The sequence below is a fragment of the Procambarus clarkii genome, chromosome 90 (assembly GCF_040958095.1).
Source record: "Procambarus clarkii isolate CNS0578487 chromosome 90, FALCON_Pclarkii_2.0, whole genome shotgun sequence".
Taxonomy (NCBI): Eukaryota; Metazoa; Arthropoda; class Malacostraca; order Decapoda; family Cambaridae; genus Procambarus; species Procambarus clarkii.
In genome coordinates, this window is record NC_091239.1 from 16,906,178 (window position 1) to 16,925,107 (window position 18,930).

The following is an 18,930-nucleotide window of genomic DNA, read 5'->3' on the forward strand; positions in this document are numbered from 1 at the left end:
TTTTTGCTAGAGTTGGATGTGACAGGCTATAGGCCCACATGGAATATCACCATGGATACTAAAGGAAGGAGCAGAGGCACTGTGCCTGCCACTCTCCATGGTGGGATAGACAGAAGGCACCGAACTACAGGCCAAAATTGCTAACTTCCATACCATGCAAGTTAACGGAGAAGATTATGCGAAAAAAGCTAGCGGAACATCCGGAGCAAAGGAATTTTGAGACAACATCAACATGGGGTTCAGTGATGGCAAATCATGCCTCACAGGATTAATTAAATTGATTAATTCAACCCAACATCTGTTGGATCGAATTGTTGTCAAGGACAAGGACGCCACACCATCCCCACGGCCACAGCACGGGTGATACACGAACAAGGGGACACAGGTGGAAACTGAATACCAAAACGAGCCACAGGGACGTTAGAAAGAACATTTTCAGTGTCAAAGGTGGCACAAGTGGTATGCATTAGCACAAGTTTGGCATGATATCAAGTCCTAGATCTCTCTCTCTCTCTCTCTCTCTTACAAACACACCACACAACCCTCCTCACAACACACGCAACAAAACTCACAGCTCATAACTTCATAAACTCCACATATCCTCCTCTCCAAACACTCACGATCGAACCCTCCTAACTTATCTTCACACAGGTATTGTATTCGTGGTTTTCAGGTCAAGATTTGCAGTGGTAATTTGGGTAAGCGCGAGGAGGCTGGCTTGGGGAGGTAGGGGGTAGATGGGGAGGGGTGAGAGAGGGGGTAGATAGGGAGGGGTGAGAGAGGGAGAGAGATAATAGGTAAGAGAGGGAAGTGCGTGGGCTATTAAAGCCGTCTTGCCGACGCTTGTACTCACCTAGTTGTGCTTGTGTGGGTTGAGCTCTGGCTCTTTGGTCCCGCCTCTCAACTGACCAACTGAACCCGTTCCCCCCCCCCCCCAACACACAGACAAGAGGCACTGAACTACAGGCCAGTGTACTTAACTTGTATACCATGCAAGGTGATGGAGAAGATTGTGAGAAAAAACCTAGTAACACATCTGGAGAGAAGAGACTTCGTGACAACCCATCAACATGGGTTCAGGGAGGGTAAATCTTGCCTTACAGGCTTGATAGAATTCTACGATCAGGTGACAAAGATTAAGCAAGAAAGAGAAGGATGCGCGGACTGCATTTTCTTGGACTGTCGGAAAGCCTTTGACACAGTACCGCATAAGAGGCTGGTACATAAGCTGGAGAGACAGGCAGGTGTAGCTGGTAAGGTGCTCTAATGGATAAGGGAGTATCTAAGCAATAGGAAGCAGAGAGTTACAGTGAGAGGTGACACCTCAGATTGGCGTGAAGTCACAGAGTCCCACAGGGCTGTGTACTTGGACCTATCCTGTTTCTGATATACGTAAATGATCTCCCAGAGGGTATAGACTCATTCCTCTCAATGTTTGCTGACGACGCCAAAATTATGAGAAGGATTAAGACAGAGGAGGACAGCTTGAGGCTTCAAGAAGACCTGGACAAGCTGCAGGAATGGTCGAACAAATGGTTGTTAGAGTTTAACCCATGCAAATGTAATGTAATGAAGATAGGGGTAGGAAGCAAGAGACCAGATACAAGGTATCATTTGGGAGATGAAATTCTTCAAGAATCAGAGAGAAAGACCTGGGGTTGATATCACGCCAGACCTGTCCCCTGAATCTCATATCAAGAGGATAACATCAGCAGCATATGCCAGGTTGGCTAACATAAGAACGGCCTTTAGAAACTTGTGTAAGGAATCTTTCAGAACATTATATACCACATATGTCAGACCAATCCTGGAATATGCAGCGCCAGCATGGAATCCATATCTAGTCAAGGATAAGACTAAACTGGAAAAGGTTCAAAGGTTTGCCACCAGACTAGTACCCGAGCTGAGAGGTATGAGCTACGAGGAGAGACTACAGGAATTAAACCTCACTTCGTTGGAAGACAGAGGAGTTAGGGGGGACATGATCACCACATTCAAGATTCTGAAGGGAATTGATAGGGTAGATAAAGACAGGCTTTTTAACACAAGGGGCACACGCACAAGGGGGACACAGGTGGAAACTGAGTGCCCAAATGAGTCACAGAGATATTAGAAAGAACTTTTTCAGTGTCAGAGTAGTTGACAAATGGAATGCATTAGGCAGTGATGTGGTGGAGGCTGACTCCATACACAGTTTCAAATGTAGATATGATAGAGCCCAGTAGGCTCAGGAATCTGTACATTATTTGATTGACAGTTGAGAGGCGGGACCAAAGAGCCAGAGCTCAACCCACGCAAGTACAAATAGGTGAGTGCGCACACACACACACACACACACACACACACACACACACACACACACACACACAGGGGCCTCGTAGCCTGGTGGATAGTGCGCAGGACTCGTAATTCTGTGGCGCGGGTTCGATTCCCGCACGAGGCAGAAACAAATGGGCAAAGTTTCTTTCACCCTGAATGCCCCTGTTACCTAGCAGTAAATAGGTACCTGGGTGTTAGTCAGCTGTCACGGGCTGCTTCCTAGGGTGTGTGTGTGTGTGTGTGTGTGTGTGTGTGTGTGTGTGTGTGTGTGTGTGTGTGTGTGTGTGTGTGTGTGTGTGTGTGTGTGTGTGTGGTGTGGAAAAAAAAAAGTAGTTAGTGTAGTTAGTACAGTTGATTGACAGTTGAGAGGCGGGCCGAAAGAGCAAAGCTCAACCCCCGCAAACACAACTAGGTGAATACACACCCCCTTAGGAAGCAGCCCGTAGCAACTGTAACTACCAGGTACCTATTTACTGTTAGGTAAACAGTCTCCTCAGGATGAAAGAAACTCTGCCCTTTATTTCCGCTGCCGCCGGGAAACAAACCCTAACCCTTAGTACTACGAATCCCTAGCGCTGCCCACTCAGCCGTCATGCCCCCTTGAGGTCGAGCAGTTGAACTCCTTGCTTAACTTTCATGTCATCAACACAGTGAGCTCAGCAACTGAGACGGGGAATCCAATTTCCTCAACGATGCTGACTGAGAAGACCAGAGAGAGGCACAGAGGGAAGAGCCACAATGGAGTAACTTTGAGAGGCGATAAAGAGAGATAAGAATGATAAATATGATAAAGACCATCAGACACGATTCAGGAATCTGTACATTAGTTGATTGACGGTTGAGAGGCGGGACCAAAGAGCCATAGCTCAACCCCAGCAAGCACTAGGTGAATACAGGAGGAACTGAAGGTGGTCACCTCTAGCAACTGAACTCCATACAGAGCTTCAAGTGTAGATATGATAGAACTTGAGAAGCTCAGGATTCTGTACACCAGCAGTGTGTTGAGAGGCGGGACCAAAGAGCCATAGCTCAACCCCCGCAAGCACAACTAGGCGAGTACAGGAGGAACTGAAGGTGGTCACCTCTAGCAACTGAACTCCATACAGAGCTTCAAGTGTAGATATGATAGAACTTGAGAAGCTGAGGATTCTGTACACCAGCAGTGTGTTGAGAGGCGGGACCAAAGAGCCATAGCTCAACCCCCGCAAGCACAACTAGGCGAGTACAGGAGGAACTGAAGGTGGTCACCTCTAGCAACTGAACTCCATACAGAGCTTCAAGTGTAGATATGATAGAACTTGAGAAGCTGAGGATTCTGTACACCAGCAGTGTGTTGAGAGGCGGGACCAAAGAGCCAGAGCTCAACCCCCGCAAGCACAACTAGGCGAGTACAGGAGGAACTGAAGGTGGTCACCTGTAGCAACTGAACTCCATACAGAGCTTCAAGTGTAGATATGATAGAACTTGAGAAGCTCAGGAATCTGTACCCCAGCAGAGTTGAGAGGCGGGAGCCAAGTTGTCCCTGGAGGACACTACACACACTAGCGGACGACCCCCAGGCCACACGTCAGGCTTCCAGATGCTATCCGGACTCCTGGAAGGAAGCACTCCACTCAATTATACGTCAATGGTGCCACGCCCAACACCGGCGGGCAAGGCCAGGTCAGCCTTAGCCAGGGCAACCCTCTACCACCTAGCACCAGCCTCAGCCAGAGGGCAAGTCCAACCTCAGCCAGAGGGCAAGTCCAACCTCAGCCAGAGGGCAAGTCCAACCTCAGCCAGAGGTCAAGTCCAACCTCAGCCAGAGGTCAAGGCCATCATCAAGCACAAGGTTTGGTCTGATTCCACCCTCCCCCAAGTCGACGGTACGACCAGACAAAACTCATTAGCTTTATCATCACATATCATCGGTACATCCTCAGATATCATCGGTACATCCTCAGATATCATCGGTACATCCTCAGATATCATCGGTACATCCTCAGATATCATCGGTACATCCTCAGATATCATCGGTACATCCTCAGATATCATCGGTACATCCTCAGATATCATCGGTACATCCTCAGATATCATCGGTACATCCTCAGATATCATCGGTACATCCTCAGATATCATCGGTACATCCTCAGATATCATCAGATATCTGATAGAATTAGGTGTTATGCAAAGGAGCAGTCACTAGCAAGCAGCCTGACGCCCAACTCCACACATAAGAAAACACTAAAATATATAATACTAATTTTTGTTTACAACCTAAAAGCGGTACCACCTCTAGTGCAAGTGTGGGGACCCTTGGCCTCGGAGAAGAAAATAAAGAATACTCAGAGAAGACCTTGTGGACCTACACTGAATACTGATATTTTCTTCTACAACCCCTATTCTTTTTTATGAATTATATATATATATATATATATATATATATATATATATATATATATATATATATATATATATATATATATATGCGAACAAGCTTGACTGGTCCCCAAGCATATATGTAAATGAAAACTCCACACCCCAGAAGTGACTCGAACCCGGACCACCAGGAGCACATTGCAACCACTGTACACGGTGCCTGAAACCACTCGACCATCAGTGACCGCACATAAGGAGGTGATAGCCGAAGCTATTTGACGACCCCCGGCGGCACTGTCAGGTTATCTTGAGGTTATCTTGAGATGATTTGGGAATCTTGGGCATAGCTATTTCATCAAATCTTGCATGCCATCCTCCTGTCCTTTGGCAGAGAAGGCCATGCCGTCCGTACCTGTCGACCACTGCCTCGCCGCAAATACACCTGTATTCGGCATGGATTGGGGCAGTGAGGCGGAGAGCCACAGCAATTTGCAGGGCCTGCAATGTGAGACGAGTGCCGGTTGCTGACAATGGGGTTGCTAATAGAAAGTCACCTGCATGGGGAGCTGGTTACTAATAGAAAGTCACCAGCATGGGGAGCTGGTTACTAATAGAAAGTCACCTGCATGGGCAGCTGGTTACTAATAGAAAGTCACCAGCATGGGGAGCTGGTTACTAATAGAAAGTCACCTGCATGGGCAGCTGGTTACTAATAGAAAGTCACCAGCATGGGCAGCTGGTTACTAATAGAAAGTCACCAGCATGGGCAGCTGGTTACTAATAGAAAGTCACCTGCATGGGGAGCTGCTACAGCTCCAAGTCGGACTACAGCTCTAAGTTTAAATACTAATTAAATAATAAAAATATATAAATAAATAATAAAATGTATGTTACATTATACAGTAAGATAATACCATTATACAGAAATATAATGTCATTATACAGTAATATAATGTCATTATACAGTAATATAATACCATCATATTATACAGTAATATAATACTGTACACTGTAATGTAATACCATTATATTATACAGTGAAGTGTGAGTGGAGTAAACGATATGGAAGAAAATGCAGAATAGAACCAGTGAAGAGCAGAGGTGCCATAGGCACAATCAGAGAACACTGTATAAACATCAGAGGTCCAGTGAAGAGCAGAGGTGCCATAGGCACAATCAGAGAACACTGTATAAACATCAGAGGTCCAGTGAAGAGCAGAGGTGCCATAGGCACAATCAGAGAACACTGTATAAACATCAGAGGTCCAGTGAAGAGCAGAGGTGCCATAGGCACAATCAGAGAACACTGTATAAACATCAGAGGTCCAGTGAAGAGCAGAGGTGCCATAGGCACAATCAGAGAACACTGTATAAACATCAGAGATCCAGTGAAGAGCAGAGGTGCCATAGGCACAATCAGAGAACACTGTATAAACATCAGAGGTCCGCGGTTGTTCAACGTCCTCCCAGCGAGCATAAGAAATATTGCCGGAACAACCGTGGACATCTTCAAGAGAAAACTTGGTTTATCCCTTCAAGGAGTGCCGGACCAGCCAGGCTGTGTTGGGTATGTGGGCCTGCGGGCTGCTCCAAGCAACAGCCTGGTGGACCAAACTCTCACAAGTCAAGCCTGGCCTCGGGCCGGGCTTGGGGAGTAGAACAACTCCCAGAACCCCATCAACCAGGTATATGTGGGCCTGCGGGCCGCTCCAAGCAACAGCCTGGTGGACCAAACTCTCACAAGTCAAGCCTGGCCTCGGGCCGGGCTTGGGGAGTAGAACAACTCCCAGAACCCCATCAACCAGGTATATGTGGGCCTGCGGGCCGCTCCAAGCAACAGCCTGGTGGACCAAACTCTCACAAGTCAAGCCTGGCCTCGGGCCGGGCTTGGGGAGTAGAACAACTCCCAGAACCCCATCAACCAGGTATATGTGGGCCTGCGGGCCGCTCCAAGCAACAGCCTGGTGGACCAAACTCTCACAAGTCAAGCCTGGCCTCGGGCCGGGCTTGGGGAGTAGAACAACTCCCAGAACCCCATCAACCAGGTATATGTGGACCTGCGGGCCGCTCCAAGCAACAGCCTGGTGGACCAAACTCTCACAAGTCAAGCCTGGCCTCGGGCCGGGCTTGGGGAGTAGAACAACTCCCAGAACCCCATCAACCAGGTATATGTGGGCCTGCGGGCCGCTCCAAGCAACAGCCTGGTGGACCAAACTCTCACAAGTCAAGCCTGGCCTCGGGCCGGGCTTGGGGAGTAGAACAACTCCCAGAACCCCATCAACCAGGTATCAAGCAGGTAATATAATTCATAATAATCCAGGCCAGACTCAAATGTTGGAGTTTCTTCATCTTCAGATGCTAGGGTTGGGCGTCAGCTCTTGAGCTCCGTCATTGAGCCTCAGGGTCTGCAAGATCCCAACCTCATGCAAGCCACAGAGGCCAGCTTCCCTACCCAGGTGTTAAGGCAAGAACCTCACCACAAGCGACAAGGAAGTGTGCAAGGAACTCGGTAAGAAATTCCAGGAGGTCTTCACAGTAGAGCAAGGAGATTATTCTCACCATAACATGCCCTGAATACTTGAAGCTTGATGGTCATGAAGCACCGTGACGCTAGGTGCCTTCGTCATGAAGCACCGTGATGCTGGGATCCTCCGTCATGAAGCACCGTGATGCTGGGATCCTCCGTCATGAAGCACCGTGATGCTGGGATCCTCCGTCATGAAGCACCGTGATGCTGGGATCCTCCGTCATGAAGCACCGTGATGCTGGGATCCTCCGTCATGAAGCACCGTGATGCTGGGATCCTCCGTCATGAAGCACCGTGATGCTGGGATCCTCCGTCATGAAGCACCGTGATGCTGGGATCCTCCGTCATGAAGCACCGTGATGCTGGGATCCACCGTCATGAAGCACCGTGATGCTGGGATCCTCCGTCATGAAGCACCGTGATGCTGGGATCCTCCGTCATGAAGCACCGTGATGCTGGGATCCTCCGTCATGAAGCACCGTGATGCTGGGATCCACCGCCATGAAGCACCGTGATGCTGGGATCCTTCGTCATGAAGCCCCGTGATGCTGGGATCCTTCACCAGGAAGCACCGTGATGCTGGGATCCTTCACCATGAAGCACCGTGATGCTGGGATCCTTCACCATGAAGCACCGTGATGCTGGGATCCTTCACCATGAAGCACCGTGATGCTGGGATCCACCGTCATGAAGCACCGTGATGCTGGGATCCTTCACCATGAAAATCCGTGATGCTGGGATCCACCGTCATGAAGCACCGTGATGCTGGGATCCTTCACCATGAAGCACTGTGATGCTGGGATCCTTCGTCATGAAGCACCGTGATGCTGGGATCCTTCACCATGAAGCACCGTGATGCTGGGATCCTTCACCATGAAGCACCGTGATGCTGGGATCCTTCACCATGAAGCACCGTGATGCTGGGATCCTCCGTCATGAAGCACCGTGATGCTGGGATCCTCCGTCATGAAGCACCGTGATGCTGGGATCCTTCACCATGAAAATCCGTGATGCTGGGATCCACCGTCATGAAGCACCGTGATGCTGGGATCCTTCACCATGAAGCACCGTGATGCTGGGATCCTTCACCATGAAGCACCGTGATGCTGGGATCCTTCACCATGAAGCACCGTGATGCTGGGATCCACCATCATGAAGCACCGTGATGCTGGGATCCTTCACCATGAAGCACCGTGATGCTGGGATCCTTCACCATGAAGCACTGTGATGCTGGGATCCACCGTCATGAAGCACCGTGATGCTGGGATCCTTCACCATGAAGCACCGTGATGCTGGGATCCTTCACCATGAAGCACTGTGATGCTGGGATCCTTCGTCATGAAGCACCGTGATGCTGGGATCCTTCACCATGAAGCACCGTGATGCTGGGATCCTTCACCATGAAGCACTGTGATGCTGGGATCCACCGTCATGAAGCACCGTGATGCTGGGATCCTTCACCATGAAGCACCGTGATGCTGGGATCCTTCACCATGAAGCACCGTGATGCTGGGATCCTTCGTCATGAAGCACCGTGATGCTGGGATCCACCGTCATGAAGCACCGTGATGCTGGGATCCTTCACCATGAAGCACTGTGATGCTGGGATCCTCCGTCATGAAGCACCGTGATGCTGGGATCCTCAGTCATGAAGCACTGTGATGCTGGGATCCTCCGTCATGAAGCACCGTGATGCTGGGATCCTCCGTCATGAAGCACCGTGATGCTGGGATCCTTCGACATGAAGCACCGTGATGCTGGGATCCTTCGACATGAAGCACCGTGATGCTGGGATCCTTCGACATGAAGCACTGTGATGCTGGGATCCTTCGTCATGAAGCACCGTGATGCTGGGATCCTTCGTCATGAAGCACCGTGATGCTGGGATCCACCGTCATGAAGCACCGTGATGCTGGGATCCTTCATCATGAAGCACCGTGATGCTGGGATCCTTCGACATGAAGCACTGTGATGCTGGGATCCTTCGTCATGAAGCACCGTGATGCTGGGATCCACCGTCATGAAGCACCGTGATGCTGGGATCCTTCGACATGAAGCACCGTGATGCTGGGATCCACCATCATGAAGCACCGTGATGCTGGGATCCTTCACCATGAAGCACCGTGATGCTGGGATCCTTCACCATGAAGCTCCGTGATGCTGGGATCCTTCACCATGAAGCACCGTGATGCTGGGATCCTTCACCATGAAGCACCGTGATGCTGGGATCCTCCGTCATGAAGCACCGTGATGCTGGGATCCTTCACCATGAAGCACTGTGATGCTGGGATCCTCCACCATGAAGCACCGTGATGCTGGGATCCTTCACCATGAAGCACCGTGATGCTGGGATCCTTCACCATGAAGCACCGTGATGCTAGGTGCCTTAGGTGCAAGACTGAGCACCTGAACTAGAGCTCAACTTCATAAAATACTTTTTTATCTGATTGCTCAACCCGTTCTCGCAAATTTAATAAGTCAATATTGACTTATTAAATATGTGCATTGGTGACATACTAAACATAATAGATACCCTTAAAAAGATTCATAGAAAACACCGACCTTACCTAACCTACTTAGTATGTTAAGATAAGCATCTTATTGCTTCGTAATTACAATTGTTACCTAACCTATAATAGGTATAGGTTAAGTAATAATTGTAATTACGAAGCAATAAGATGCTTATCTTAAGATACTAACAAGGTTAGGTAAGGTCGGTGTTTTCTATGAATCTTTTTAAGGGTATCTATTATGTTTAGTATATCACCTATGCACGTAGTTAATAAGTCAATATTGACTTTACGAATTTGCGAGAACGGGTTGGATTGCTCCATAGGAACAATCAGAGAGCCCTGTCTGAACATCAGAGGTCCACAGCTGTTCAACACCCTCCCAGCAAGCATTAGAACTATTGTCGGAACGAAGGTGGATGTCTTCAAGAGGCACTTAAGACAAGTTCTTGTAGGAATGCCAGACCAACCAGGCTGTAGTGGACCTGTGGACTGCTCCCAGCAACAGCCTGTTGGACCAAGTTATCACAGCCTGACCTCAGGCCGGGCTCGGGGAGTAGAACAACTCCTCCCAGAATCCTCTTCAGATACTCTCATCTCCTTCCAAGACCTTAAATGCGCGCTCTTTTCTGGAAAGTCTAATCAGGGCTCCGGAGACCACGAGACCACTCTAGTGGCACACTAGAGGTTAAATTAACCCACACTTGGAGTACTCAAGTGTGTGTGTGTGTGTGTGTGTGTGTGTGTGTGTGTGTGTGTGTGTGTGTGTGTGTGTGTGTGTGTGTGAAAATACAAGCCAAGGGTCCCCAAACTCCGCCTTCTGCCTCGCTTTCGAAGACACACGCAGCACTTCTGGTGCTTGAAGATAACCCTGGCCAATCACAATGCTGCCAGAAATGTAGCTGGATTATGACTGGTCGGCTCAACCCTGGTGTTGGCTGTCTATGGAAGTTTAGCAGCTACATGTGTGTGTTTCTGTGAAGTGACTACAGCTCGTGGTCCCAGCACACACGTGGTTCCAACACGTGGTCCCATCACACACGTGGTTCCAACACGTGGCCCCAGCACACACGTGGTTCCAACACGTGGTCCCATCACACACGTGGTTCCAACACGTGGTCCCATCACACACGTGGTTCCAACACGTGGTCCCAGCACACACGTGGTTCCAACACGTGGTCCCATCACACACGTGGTTCCAACACGTGGTCCCATCACACACGTGGTTCCAACACGTGGCCCCAGCACACACGTGGTTCCAACACGTGGCCCCATCACACACGTGGTTCCAACACGTGGCCCCATCACACACGTGGTTCCAACACGTGGTCCCATCACACACGTGGTTCCAACACGTGGCCCCAGCACACACGTGGTTCCAACACGTGGTCCCAGCACACACGTGGTTCCAACACGTGGTCCCAGCACACACGTGGTTCCAACACGTGGTCCCAGCACACACGTGGTTCCAACACGTGGTCCCAGCACACACGTGGTTCCAACACGTGGTCCCAGCACACACGTGGTTCCAACACGTGGTCCCAGCACACACGTGGTTCCAACACGTGGTCCCAGCACACACGTGGTTCCAACACGTGGTCCCAGCACACACGTGGTTCCAACACGTGGTCCCAGCACACACGTGGTTCCAACACGTGGTCCCAGCACACACGTGGTTCCAACACGTGGTCCCAGCACACACGTGGTTCCAACACGTGGTCCCAGCACACACGTGGTTCCAACACGTGGTCCCAGCACACACGTGGTGCCAGCACACACGTGGTTCCAACACGTGGTCCCAGCACACACGTGGTTCCAACACGTGGTGCCATCACACACGTGGTGCCAGCACACACGTGGTGCCAGCACACACGTGGTGCCAGCACACGTGGGGGGGGGAGCGCCCGACCACTCCCAACACCAGCCTAAGCGAGGACACTGTCCTCCACACACACAGTAATTACTAACTAGGTCTGCCAGCCGTGACAGATATTGACAGTTGACGCTGGTAACTCCCGAACGACATCACGAGGCTGGCTAGTGTTGTTAGCGTAGGTCGAAGGGTTCATTATCCAGGGGCCTCTCACTGGCATATTACTCTTATGATCATCGCTTCTTAACACTTTCTTCCCGCCGTTCACCTGGTTGATGGGGTTCTGGGAGTTGTTCTACTGCCCAAGCCCGGCCCTAGGCCAGGCTTGACTTGTGAGAGTTTGGTCCACCAGGCTGTTGCTTGGAGCGGCCCGCAGGCCCACATATACCTGGTTGATGGGGTTCTGGGAGTTGTTCTACTCCCCAAGCCCGGCCTGAGGCCAGGCTTGACTTGTGAGAGTTTGGTCCACCAGGCTGTTGCTTGGAGCGGCCCGCAGGCCCACATATACCTGGTTGATGGGGTTCTGGGAGTTGTTCTACTCCCCAAGCCCGGCCTGAGGCCAGGCTTGACTTGTGAGAGTTTGGTCCACCAGGCTGTTGCTTGGAGCGGCCCGCAGGCCCACATATACCTGGCTGATGGGGTTCTGGGAGTTGTTCTACTGCCCAAGCCCGGCCTGAGGCCAGGCTTGACTTGTGAGCGTTTGGTCCACCAGGCTGTTGCTTGGAGCGGCCCGCAGGCCCACATATACCTGGTTGATGGGGTTCTGGGAGTTGTTCTACTGCCCAAGCCCGGCCCGAGGCCAGGCTTGACTTGTGAGAGTTTGGTCCACCAGGCTGTTGCTTGGAGCGGCCCGCAGGCCCACATATACCTGGTTGATGGGGTTCTGGGAGTTGTTCTACTCCCCAAGCCCGGCCCGAGGCCAGGCTTGACTTGTGAGAGTTTGGTCCACCAGGCTGTTGCTTGGAGCGGCCCGCAGGCCCACATATACCTGGTTGATGGGGTTCTGGGAGTTGTTCTACTGCCCAAGCCCGGCCCGAGGCCAGGCTTGACTTGTGAGAGTTTGGTCCACCAGGCTGTTGCTTGGAGCGGCCCGCAGGCCCACATATACCTGGTTGATGGGGTTCTGGGAGTTGTTCTACTCCCCAAGCCCGGCCCGAGGCCAGGCTTGACTTGTGAGAGTTTGGTCCACCAGGCTGTTGCTTGGAGCGGCCCGCAGGCCCACATATACCTGGTTGATGGGGTTCTGGGAGTTGTTCTACTCCCCAAGCCCGGCCCGAGGCCAGGCTTGACTTGTGAGAGTTTGGTCCACCAGGCTGTTGCTTGGAGCGGCCCGCAGGCCCACATATACCTGGTTGATGGGGTTCTGGGAGTTGTTCTACTCCCCAAGCCCGGCCCGAGGCCAGGCTTGACTTGTGAGAGTTTGGTCCACCAGGCTGTTGCTTGGAGCGGCCCGCAGGCCCACATATACCTGGTTGATGGGGTTCTGGGAGTTCTTCTACTGCCCAAGCCCGGCCCGAGGCCAGGCTTGACTTGTGAGAGTTTGGTCCACCAGGCTGTTGCTTGGAGCGGCCCGCAGGCCCACATACCCACCACAGCCCGGTTGGTCCGACACTCCTTGAAGGAAACAATCTAGTTTCCTCTTGAAGATGTCCACGGTTGTTCCGGCAACCGTGGAAAGTTAGGGAGTCTACAACTCCCTAACTTTCACCCAATATATTTTGCACTTCCTACCATATCTCTCAGTCCAACATGTTGCATTTCGTGGTGCAGGTTTGGGAGCGGACCTTCCAGTGTTTTTCCATGTGAAGATTATGAGATCTCGCGTCGCTATTCCAGTGTGTACAATGTGAATACATTAAAGTGGTCCAGAAGTTTGTATGTTCTAAGGATTCTCTGCAGCAGTAAAGTATCTCTGAGTATTTTTGTATTCTGAATCTTTCAGCCTTTTATCCTATATTACATTTATGATTACAGCTTCTTGTACCTTAATAATTGTAATGTGTTCGTAGCATTCTTTCCCACTATTGTTATTACATCATGGTGTGTGTGTGTGTGTGTGTGGTGTATGTGGTGTGGTGTGTGTGTGTGTGTGTGTGTGTGTGTGTGTGTGTGTGTGTGTGGTGCGGTATGGTGTTTGTGTGTGTATGTGTGTGTGTGTGTGTTGTGTGTGTGTGTGTGTAAACCAGAACAATTTAGCAAGTGAACAAGAGAGGGGGGGGGAATGAATGGTACTCACCATATTGAGCGGTGGCGCCCTTGACGAAATATGTGTTCCAATAGCCCCAGGCCATAGTGTGGGTGATGGAGAGCCACGAGTCCCCACCACCTCCACCACACTAGGGTCCACCCACACCGCTGCTGCTGCTATCTTCTCCACCACAATGGCACTATGCCCACAGTATCAGTGCTTACCGCCACACTTGACACGGCTCACACAATAAACATAAGGACAAGATCGGTGGCTCTCTCTCTACTCGACACTCTCCCACAATGGCAGTGGGTGTCACACCACTGACTCAACACTCCCACTGTCTTCCACCACCATGTTTATCAGCACAAGAAATATCTAAGTACATAAACACTTTAAGAGTAATGGAACTGTTACATTCACAGCTCAATTATCTTCTCAAAGTTTTCACATAGAGCTTTTTCTTAAACAATAATAACTCTCTTATATTCTTTAAGATTGAGGATTTTATCTTAAGCACTATTTTTTTATCTTGGGTTGCAAAGGTTCACTGGCGTCACCATCTACGGTTTGTCTTTAAGATCTGTGGGGAACTTTAGTTTATTAGTTCACCTGCACAGTACATACTGTGCAGCTGAATCGCCCTGTATCCTGTATCACCCTGTATCACCCTGTATCACCCTGTGATACTGTTCGTATCACAGGGAAGACACTTCAAACATATACACATACTCCAAGTACTGAGCAGCTGCAAGACTCACAAACAAACATATACACGTACTCCAAGTACTGAGCAGCAGCACGCTCTCAAACACACATATATAATCCAGTTATTCACTACAACACATGTCATAATATTCACTATATTATCATGAATGTACATTACAGATTAAATGTGTTCATTGTCACCAAGAGCGGGTAAAATGAGACATGTTAACCCACGACTCTTGGGGGGACATGTTAACCCACGACTCTTGGGGGGGGGGACATGTTAACCCACGACTCTTGGGGGGGGGGACATGTTAACCCACGACTCTTGGGGGGGGGGACATGTTAACCCACGACTCTTGGGGGGGGGGACATGTTAACCCACGACTCTTGGGGGGGGGGACATGTTAACCCACGACTCTTGGGGGGGGGGACATGTTAACCCACGACTCTTGGGGGGGGGGGACATGTTAACCCACGACTCTTGGGGGGGGGGGACATGTTAACCCACGTCTCTTGGGGGGGGGACATGTTAACCACGACACAGAGAGAGAGAGAGAGAGAGAGAGAGAGAGAGAGAGAGAGAGAGAGAGAGAGAGAGAGAGAGAGAGAGAGAGAGAGAGAGAGAGAGAGAGAGAGAGACAGAGAGAGAGACAGAGAGAGAGACAGAGAGAGAGACAGAGAGAGACAGAGAGAGAGAGAGAGAGAGAGAGAGAGAGAGAGAGAGAGAGAGAGAGAGAGAGAGAGAGAGAGAGAGAGAGAGAGAGAGACAGAGAGAGAGAGAGAGACAGAGAGAGAGAGAGAGACAGAGAGAGAGAGACAGAGAGAGAGAGAGAGAGAGACAGAGACAGACAGAGAGAGTGAGAGAGACAGAGAGAGAGAGAGAGACAGACAGACAGAGAGAGTGAAGAACAAACATGACCTAAGAGGAGCCAGTCGCAGCAGTTAACTAGGTCCTCCACCTATTAATAGCAACTACAAGAAGGTCAAGAGCAGTTGCCACCACCACCAAACACCCAAGACCAAGCAGGCCACCTCATTAACCGTACACTGGAACAGACAACTCCCCCCTTTACCTTTGACTGAGTTAGGCGAGGAAACAACCCGACCGACAATATACCTAACAGCCACTAGGTGGTGTAATGTGTCAGCCAGTTAATGGTTCCCATCTGGGTGGCGCTCTGCGGCTGCTTGGCCCCTTCACCGCCCCCTCACACCCCTTCCCCGTCCCCCATCTCCATCCCTTCCCCGCCCCCCATCCCCTTAATATAAACCCCAACATAATGTGGGACAAAAGCCTGGCCCGCATGCAGATCGATATATAAGAGTCTTGACCTTGTCGGCCTGTGTGTGGGGGCTCACCAAGGAGGCCAACACGGTGCCTTGGGACCCCCTCTTCCTCACGGTAGAAGAGGGGGGCGCCACCCCCCTCTCACAATTAGCTGGGGGGAGGGAGGGGGGGCCAAGTGTGACTAGAGGGGCAATTTTCTTGGCTCCTGCATTTCTATATGACACGATCTCTCAAGACAATACGGACTCTGAGAGTGCTTCCAACTCCCCCAAGCAAAGTCTCTAGAGTACATCTACTCCCGGGGCCAGACTTGTCTTGTGGTAACTTCTAAAAGACTTACATACTTACAACAGCCCGCAGGCCAACGTATCCCACTACAACCCGCTTGATCCAACGCTACCGCCAGGAATTTTGTCAAATTGTCGCTTGAAAACATTTATTCGTGTTCAGAGAATATTTCTTGTATTTGTCCGAGGTTCTCAGGAATAGTGATCTCTGATTGTGTCTATGGTGTCTCGATTGGCCTCTTCCTACCCTATATTTTGCTCCCATATAATTTTGTAATTATTTATGAATATTTTAGACCTGGCCCAAATACTGCACCTTTGGGCCAGGATAACATTTGGACCTTACTACTTTGGGCCAAATACTGGACCTTTGGGCTAGTATAACATTTGGACCTTTGGGCCAGCATAACATCTAGACCTTTGGGCCAGCATAACATCTGGACCTTTGGGCCAGCATAACATCTGGACCTTTGGGCCAGCATAACATCTGGACCTTTGGGCCAGCATAACATCTGGACCTTTGGGCCAGCATAACATCTGGACCTTTGGGCCAGCATAACATCTGGACCTTTGGGCCAGCATAACATCTAGACCTTTGGGCCAGCATAACATCTAGACCTTTGGGCCAGCATAACATCTGGACCTTTGGGCCAGCATAACATCTGGACCTTTGGGCCAGCATAACATCTGGACCTTTGGGCCAGCATAACATCTGGACCTTTGGGCCAGCATAACATCTGGACCTTTGGGCCAGCATAACATCTGGACCTTTGGGCCAGCATAACATCTAGACCTTTGGGCCAGCATAACATCTAGACCTTTGGGCCAGCATAACATCTGGACCTTTTGGCCAGCATAACATCTGGACCTTTGGGCCAGCATAACATCTGGACCTTTGGGCCAGAATAACATCTAGACCTTTGGGCCAGTATAACATCTAGACCTTACTACTTTGGGCCAAATACTGGACCTCTGGGATAGCATTTTCCATGTAATCGTATATTATATATATATATATATATATATATATATATATATATATATATATATATATATATATATATATATATATGACAATGTCAGACCACGGAGGAAAAATGAAACGGGAATTTCCTTAAGTACTTTCGTATATTAATACAATATATATTAATATTATATTATTGTATTAATATACGAAAGTACTTGAGGAAATTCCTGTTTCATTTTCCTCCGTGGTCTGACATTGTCACATTTTTAATCACGTGTTTACTTTCGTGATACACACACACACACACACACATATATATATATATATATATATATATATATATATATATATATATATATATATATAATGTAATATTATACCTCTTCCCTAGACTCCTTTCCCAAATATAAGAATGTGTGCTCTTCGAGGCCGTCTCGGAAATATAGGTGTTGTAGCGTGTCTGTGCGGGTCGTGTAGGTCCTCTGTATCTCTTCTATTGCTCAAATATCTCCCGTCTTGAAAGGGGAAGAGTGTATTGAACAGTGTTCACAGGGCGGGAAGGATTGCTCGAGCGAGCTGAGTATGAGGAGTGCATTGAAAAGTATGAGGATTCGAAAAGTATGAGGAGTGAGTCGAAAAGTATGAGGAGCGAGTCGAAAAGTATGAGGAGCGAGTCGAAAAGTATGAGGAGCGAGTCGAAAAGTATGAGGAGCGAGTCGAAAAGTATGAGGAGCGAGTCGAAAAGTATGAGGAGTGAGTCGAAAAGTATGAGGAGCGAGTCAAAAAGTATGAGGAGCGAGTCGAAAAGTATGAGGAGCGAGTCAAAAAGTATGAGGAGCGAGTCGAAAAGTATGAGGAGCGAGTCGAAAAGTATGAGGATTGAGTCGAAAAGTATGAGGAGTGAGTCGAAAAGTATGAGGAGCGAGTCGAAAAGTATGAGGAGCGAGTCGAAAAGTATGAGGAGCGAGTCGAAAAGTATGAGGAGCGAGTCGAAAAGTATGAGGAGCGAGTCGAAAAGTATGAGGAGCGAGTCGAAAAGTATGAGGAGCGAGTCGAAAAGTATGAGGAGTGAGTCGAAAAGTATGAGGAGTGAGTCGAAAAGTATGAGAGTGAGTTGAAAAGTATGAGGAGCGAGCAGAGATGTATGGGGAGCGAGCAGAGATGTATGAGGAGCGAGCAGAGATGTATGAGGAGCGAGCAGAGATGTATGGGGAGCGAGCAGAGATGTATGAGGAGCGAGCAGAGATGTATGGGGAGCGAGCAGAGATGTATGGGGAGCGAGCAGAGATGTATGGGGAGCGAGCAGAGATGTATGAGGAGCGAGCAGAGATGTATGAGGAGCGAGTTGAAAAGTATGAGCACTGAGATGGGATCCCTGAATTTGAAGGTCCTCATAATCAACCTCATAATACTCCTGACTGATACAACGGTTACCTTCCCATCCTCACTCATCGTGAGGTGGTCTGACCTCACCAGTCCCAGATCCTTCACACGTAGCTTGCCATCTATGAGGAGATATAACAGTCTCGTATATCCGTTTAAGTTCTTCACTGTTCATTATCTATCTGCAATCTATATCACTGTTGAAATACTATTTTTTTATTGCTATATAAAATTATATTAAACTTGACGTGTGCTTCAAGTGGAAGAAGAAAATAGAATTGTAACCATTCATTTCCCTCTGTCAATACCAAATTAACTGGAACACAATTAACAGAATATATATCACCATTAAACACACAATTACGGTATACAGACACTATCACTGTTTTTTTATAAACATACTCAGGTCTACATTCATACAGCTATCCTAGACTATGAGAGGGGATTACATTGTGTGTGTCAAGAGTTAGCTAGGCCATGCTGAAAATCCCTATCTCGCAGGATAATTACACAGCTGTA

The 18,930-nt window shown here is 49.3% G+C and overlaps 1 protein-coding gene across 4 annotated transcripts in view; it reads right to left on the reverse strand.

Annotated features, from left to right (window-relative positions):
• Positions 1 to 18,930, reverse strand: part of aPKC (protein kinase C iota type) — a 201,976-nt gene that overhangs the window by 74,790 nt on the left and 108,256 nt on the right. The window contains exon 1 of one of the 4 annotated variants that reach the window (XM_069318407.1): positions 13,824 to 14,146. The exons of the other annotated variants lie outside the window; for them this stretch is intronic. Coding sequence (XP_069174508.1) covers positions 13,824 to 13,878 — 55 coding nt within the window. The 5' untranslated portion in view covers positions 13,879 to 14,146. Of the gene's footprint in view, positions 1 to 13,823; positions 14,147 to 18,930 lie in introns of those variants that run through there. 4 annotated transcript variants of the gene reach the window in all.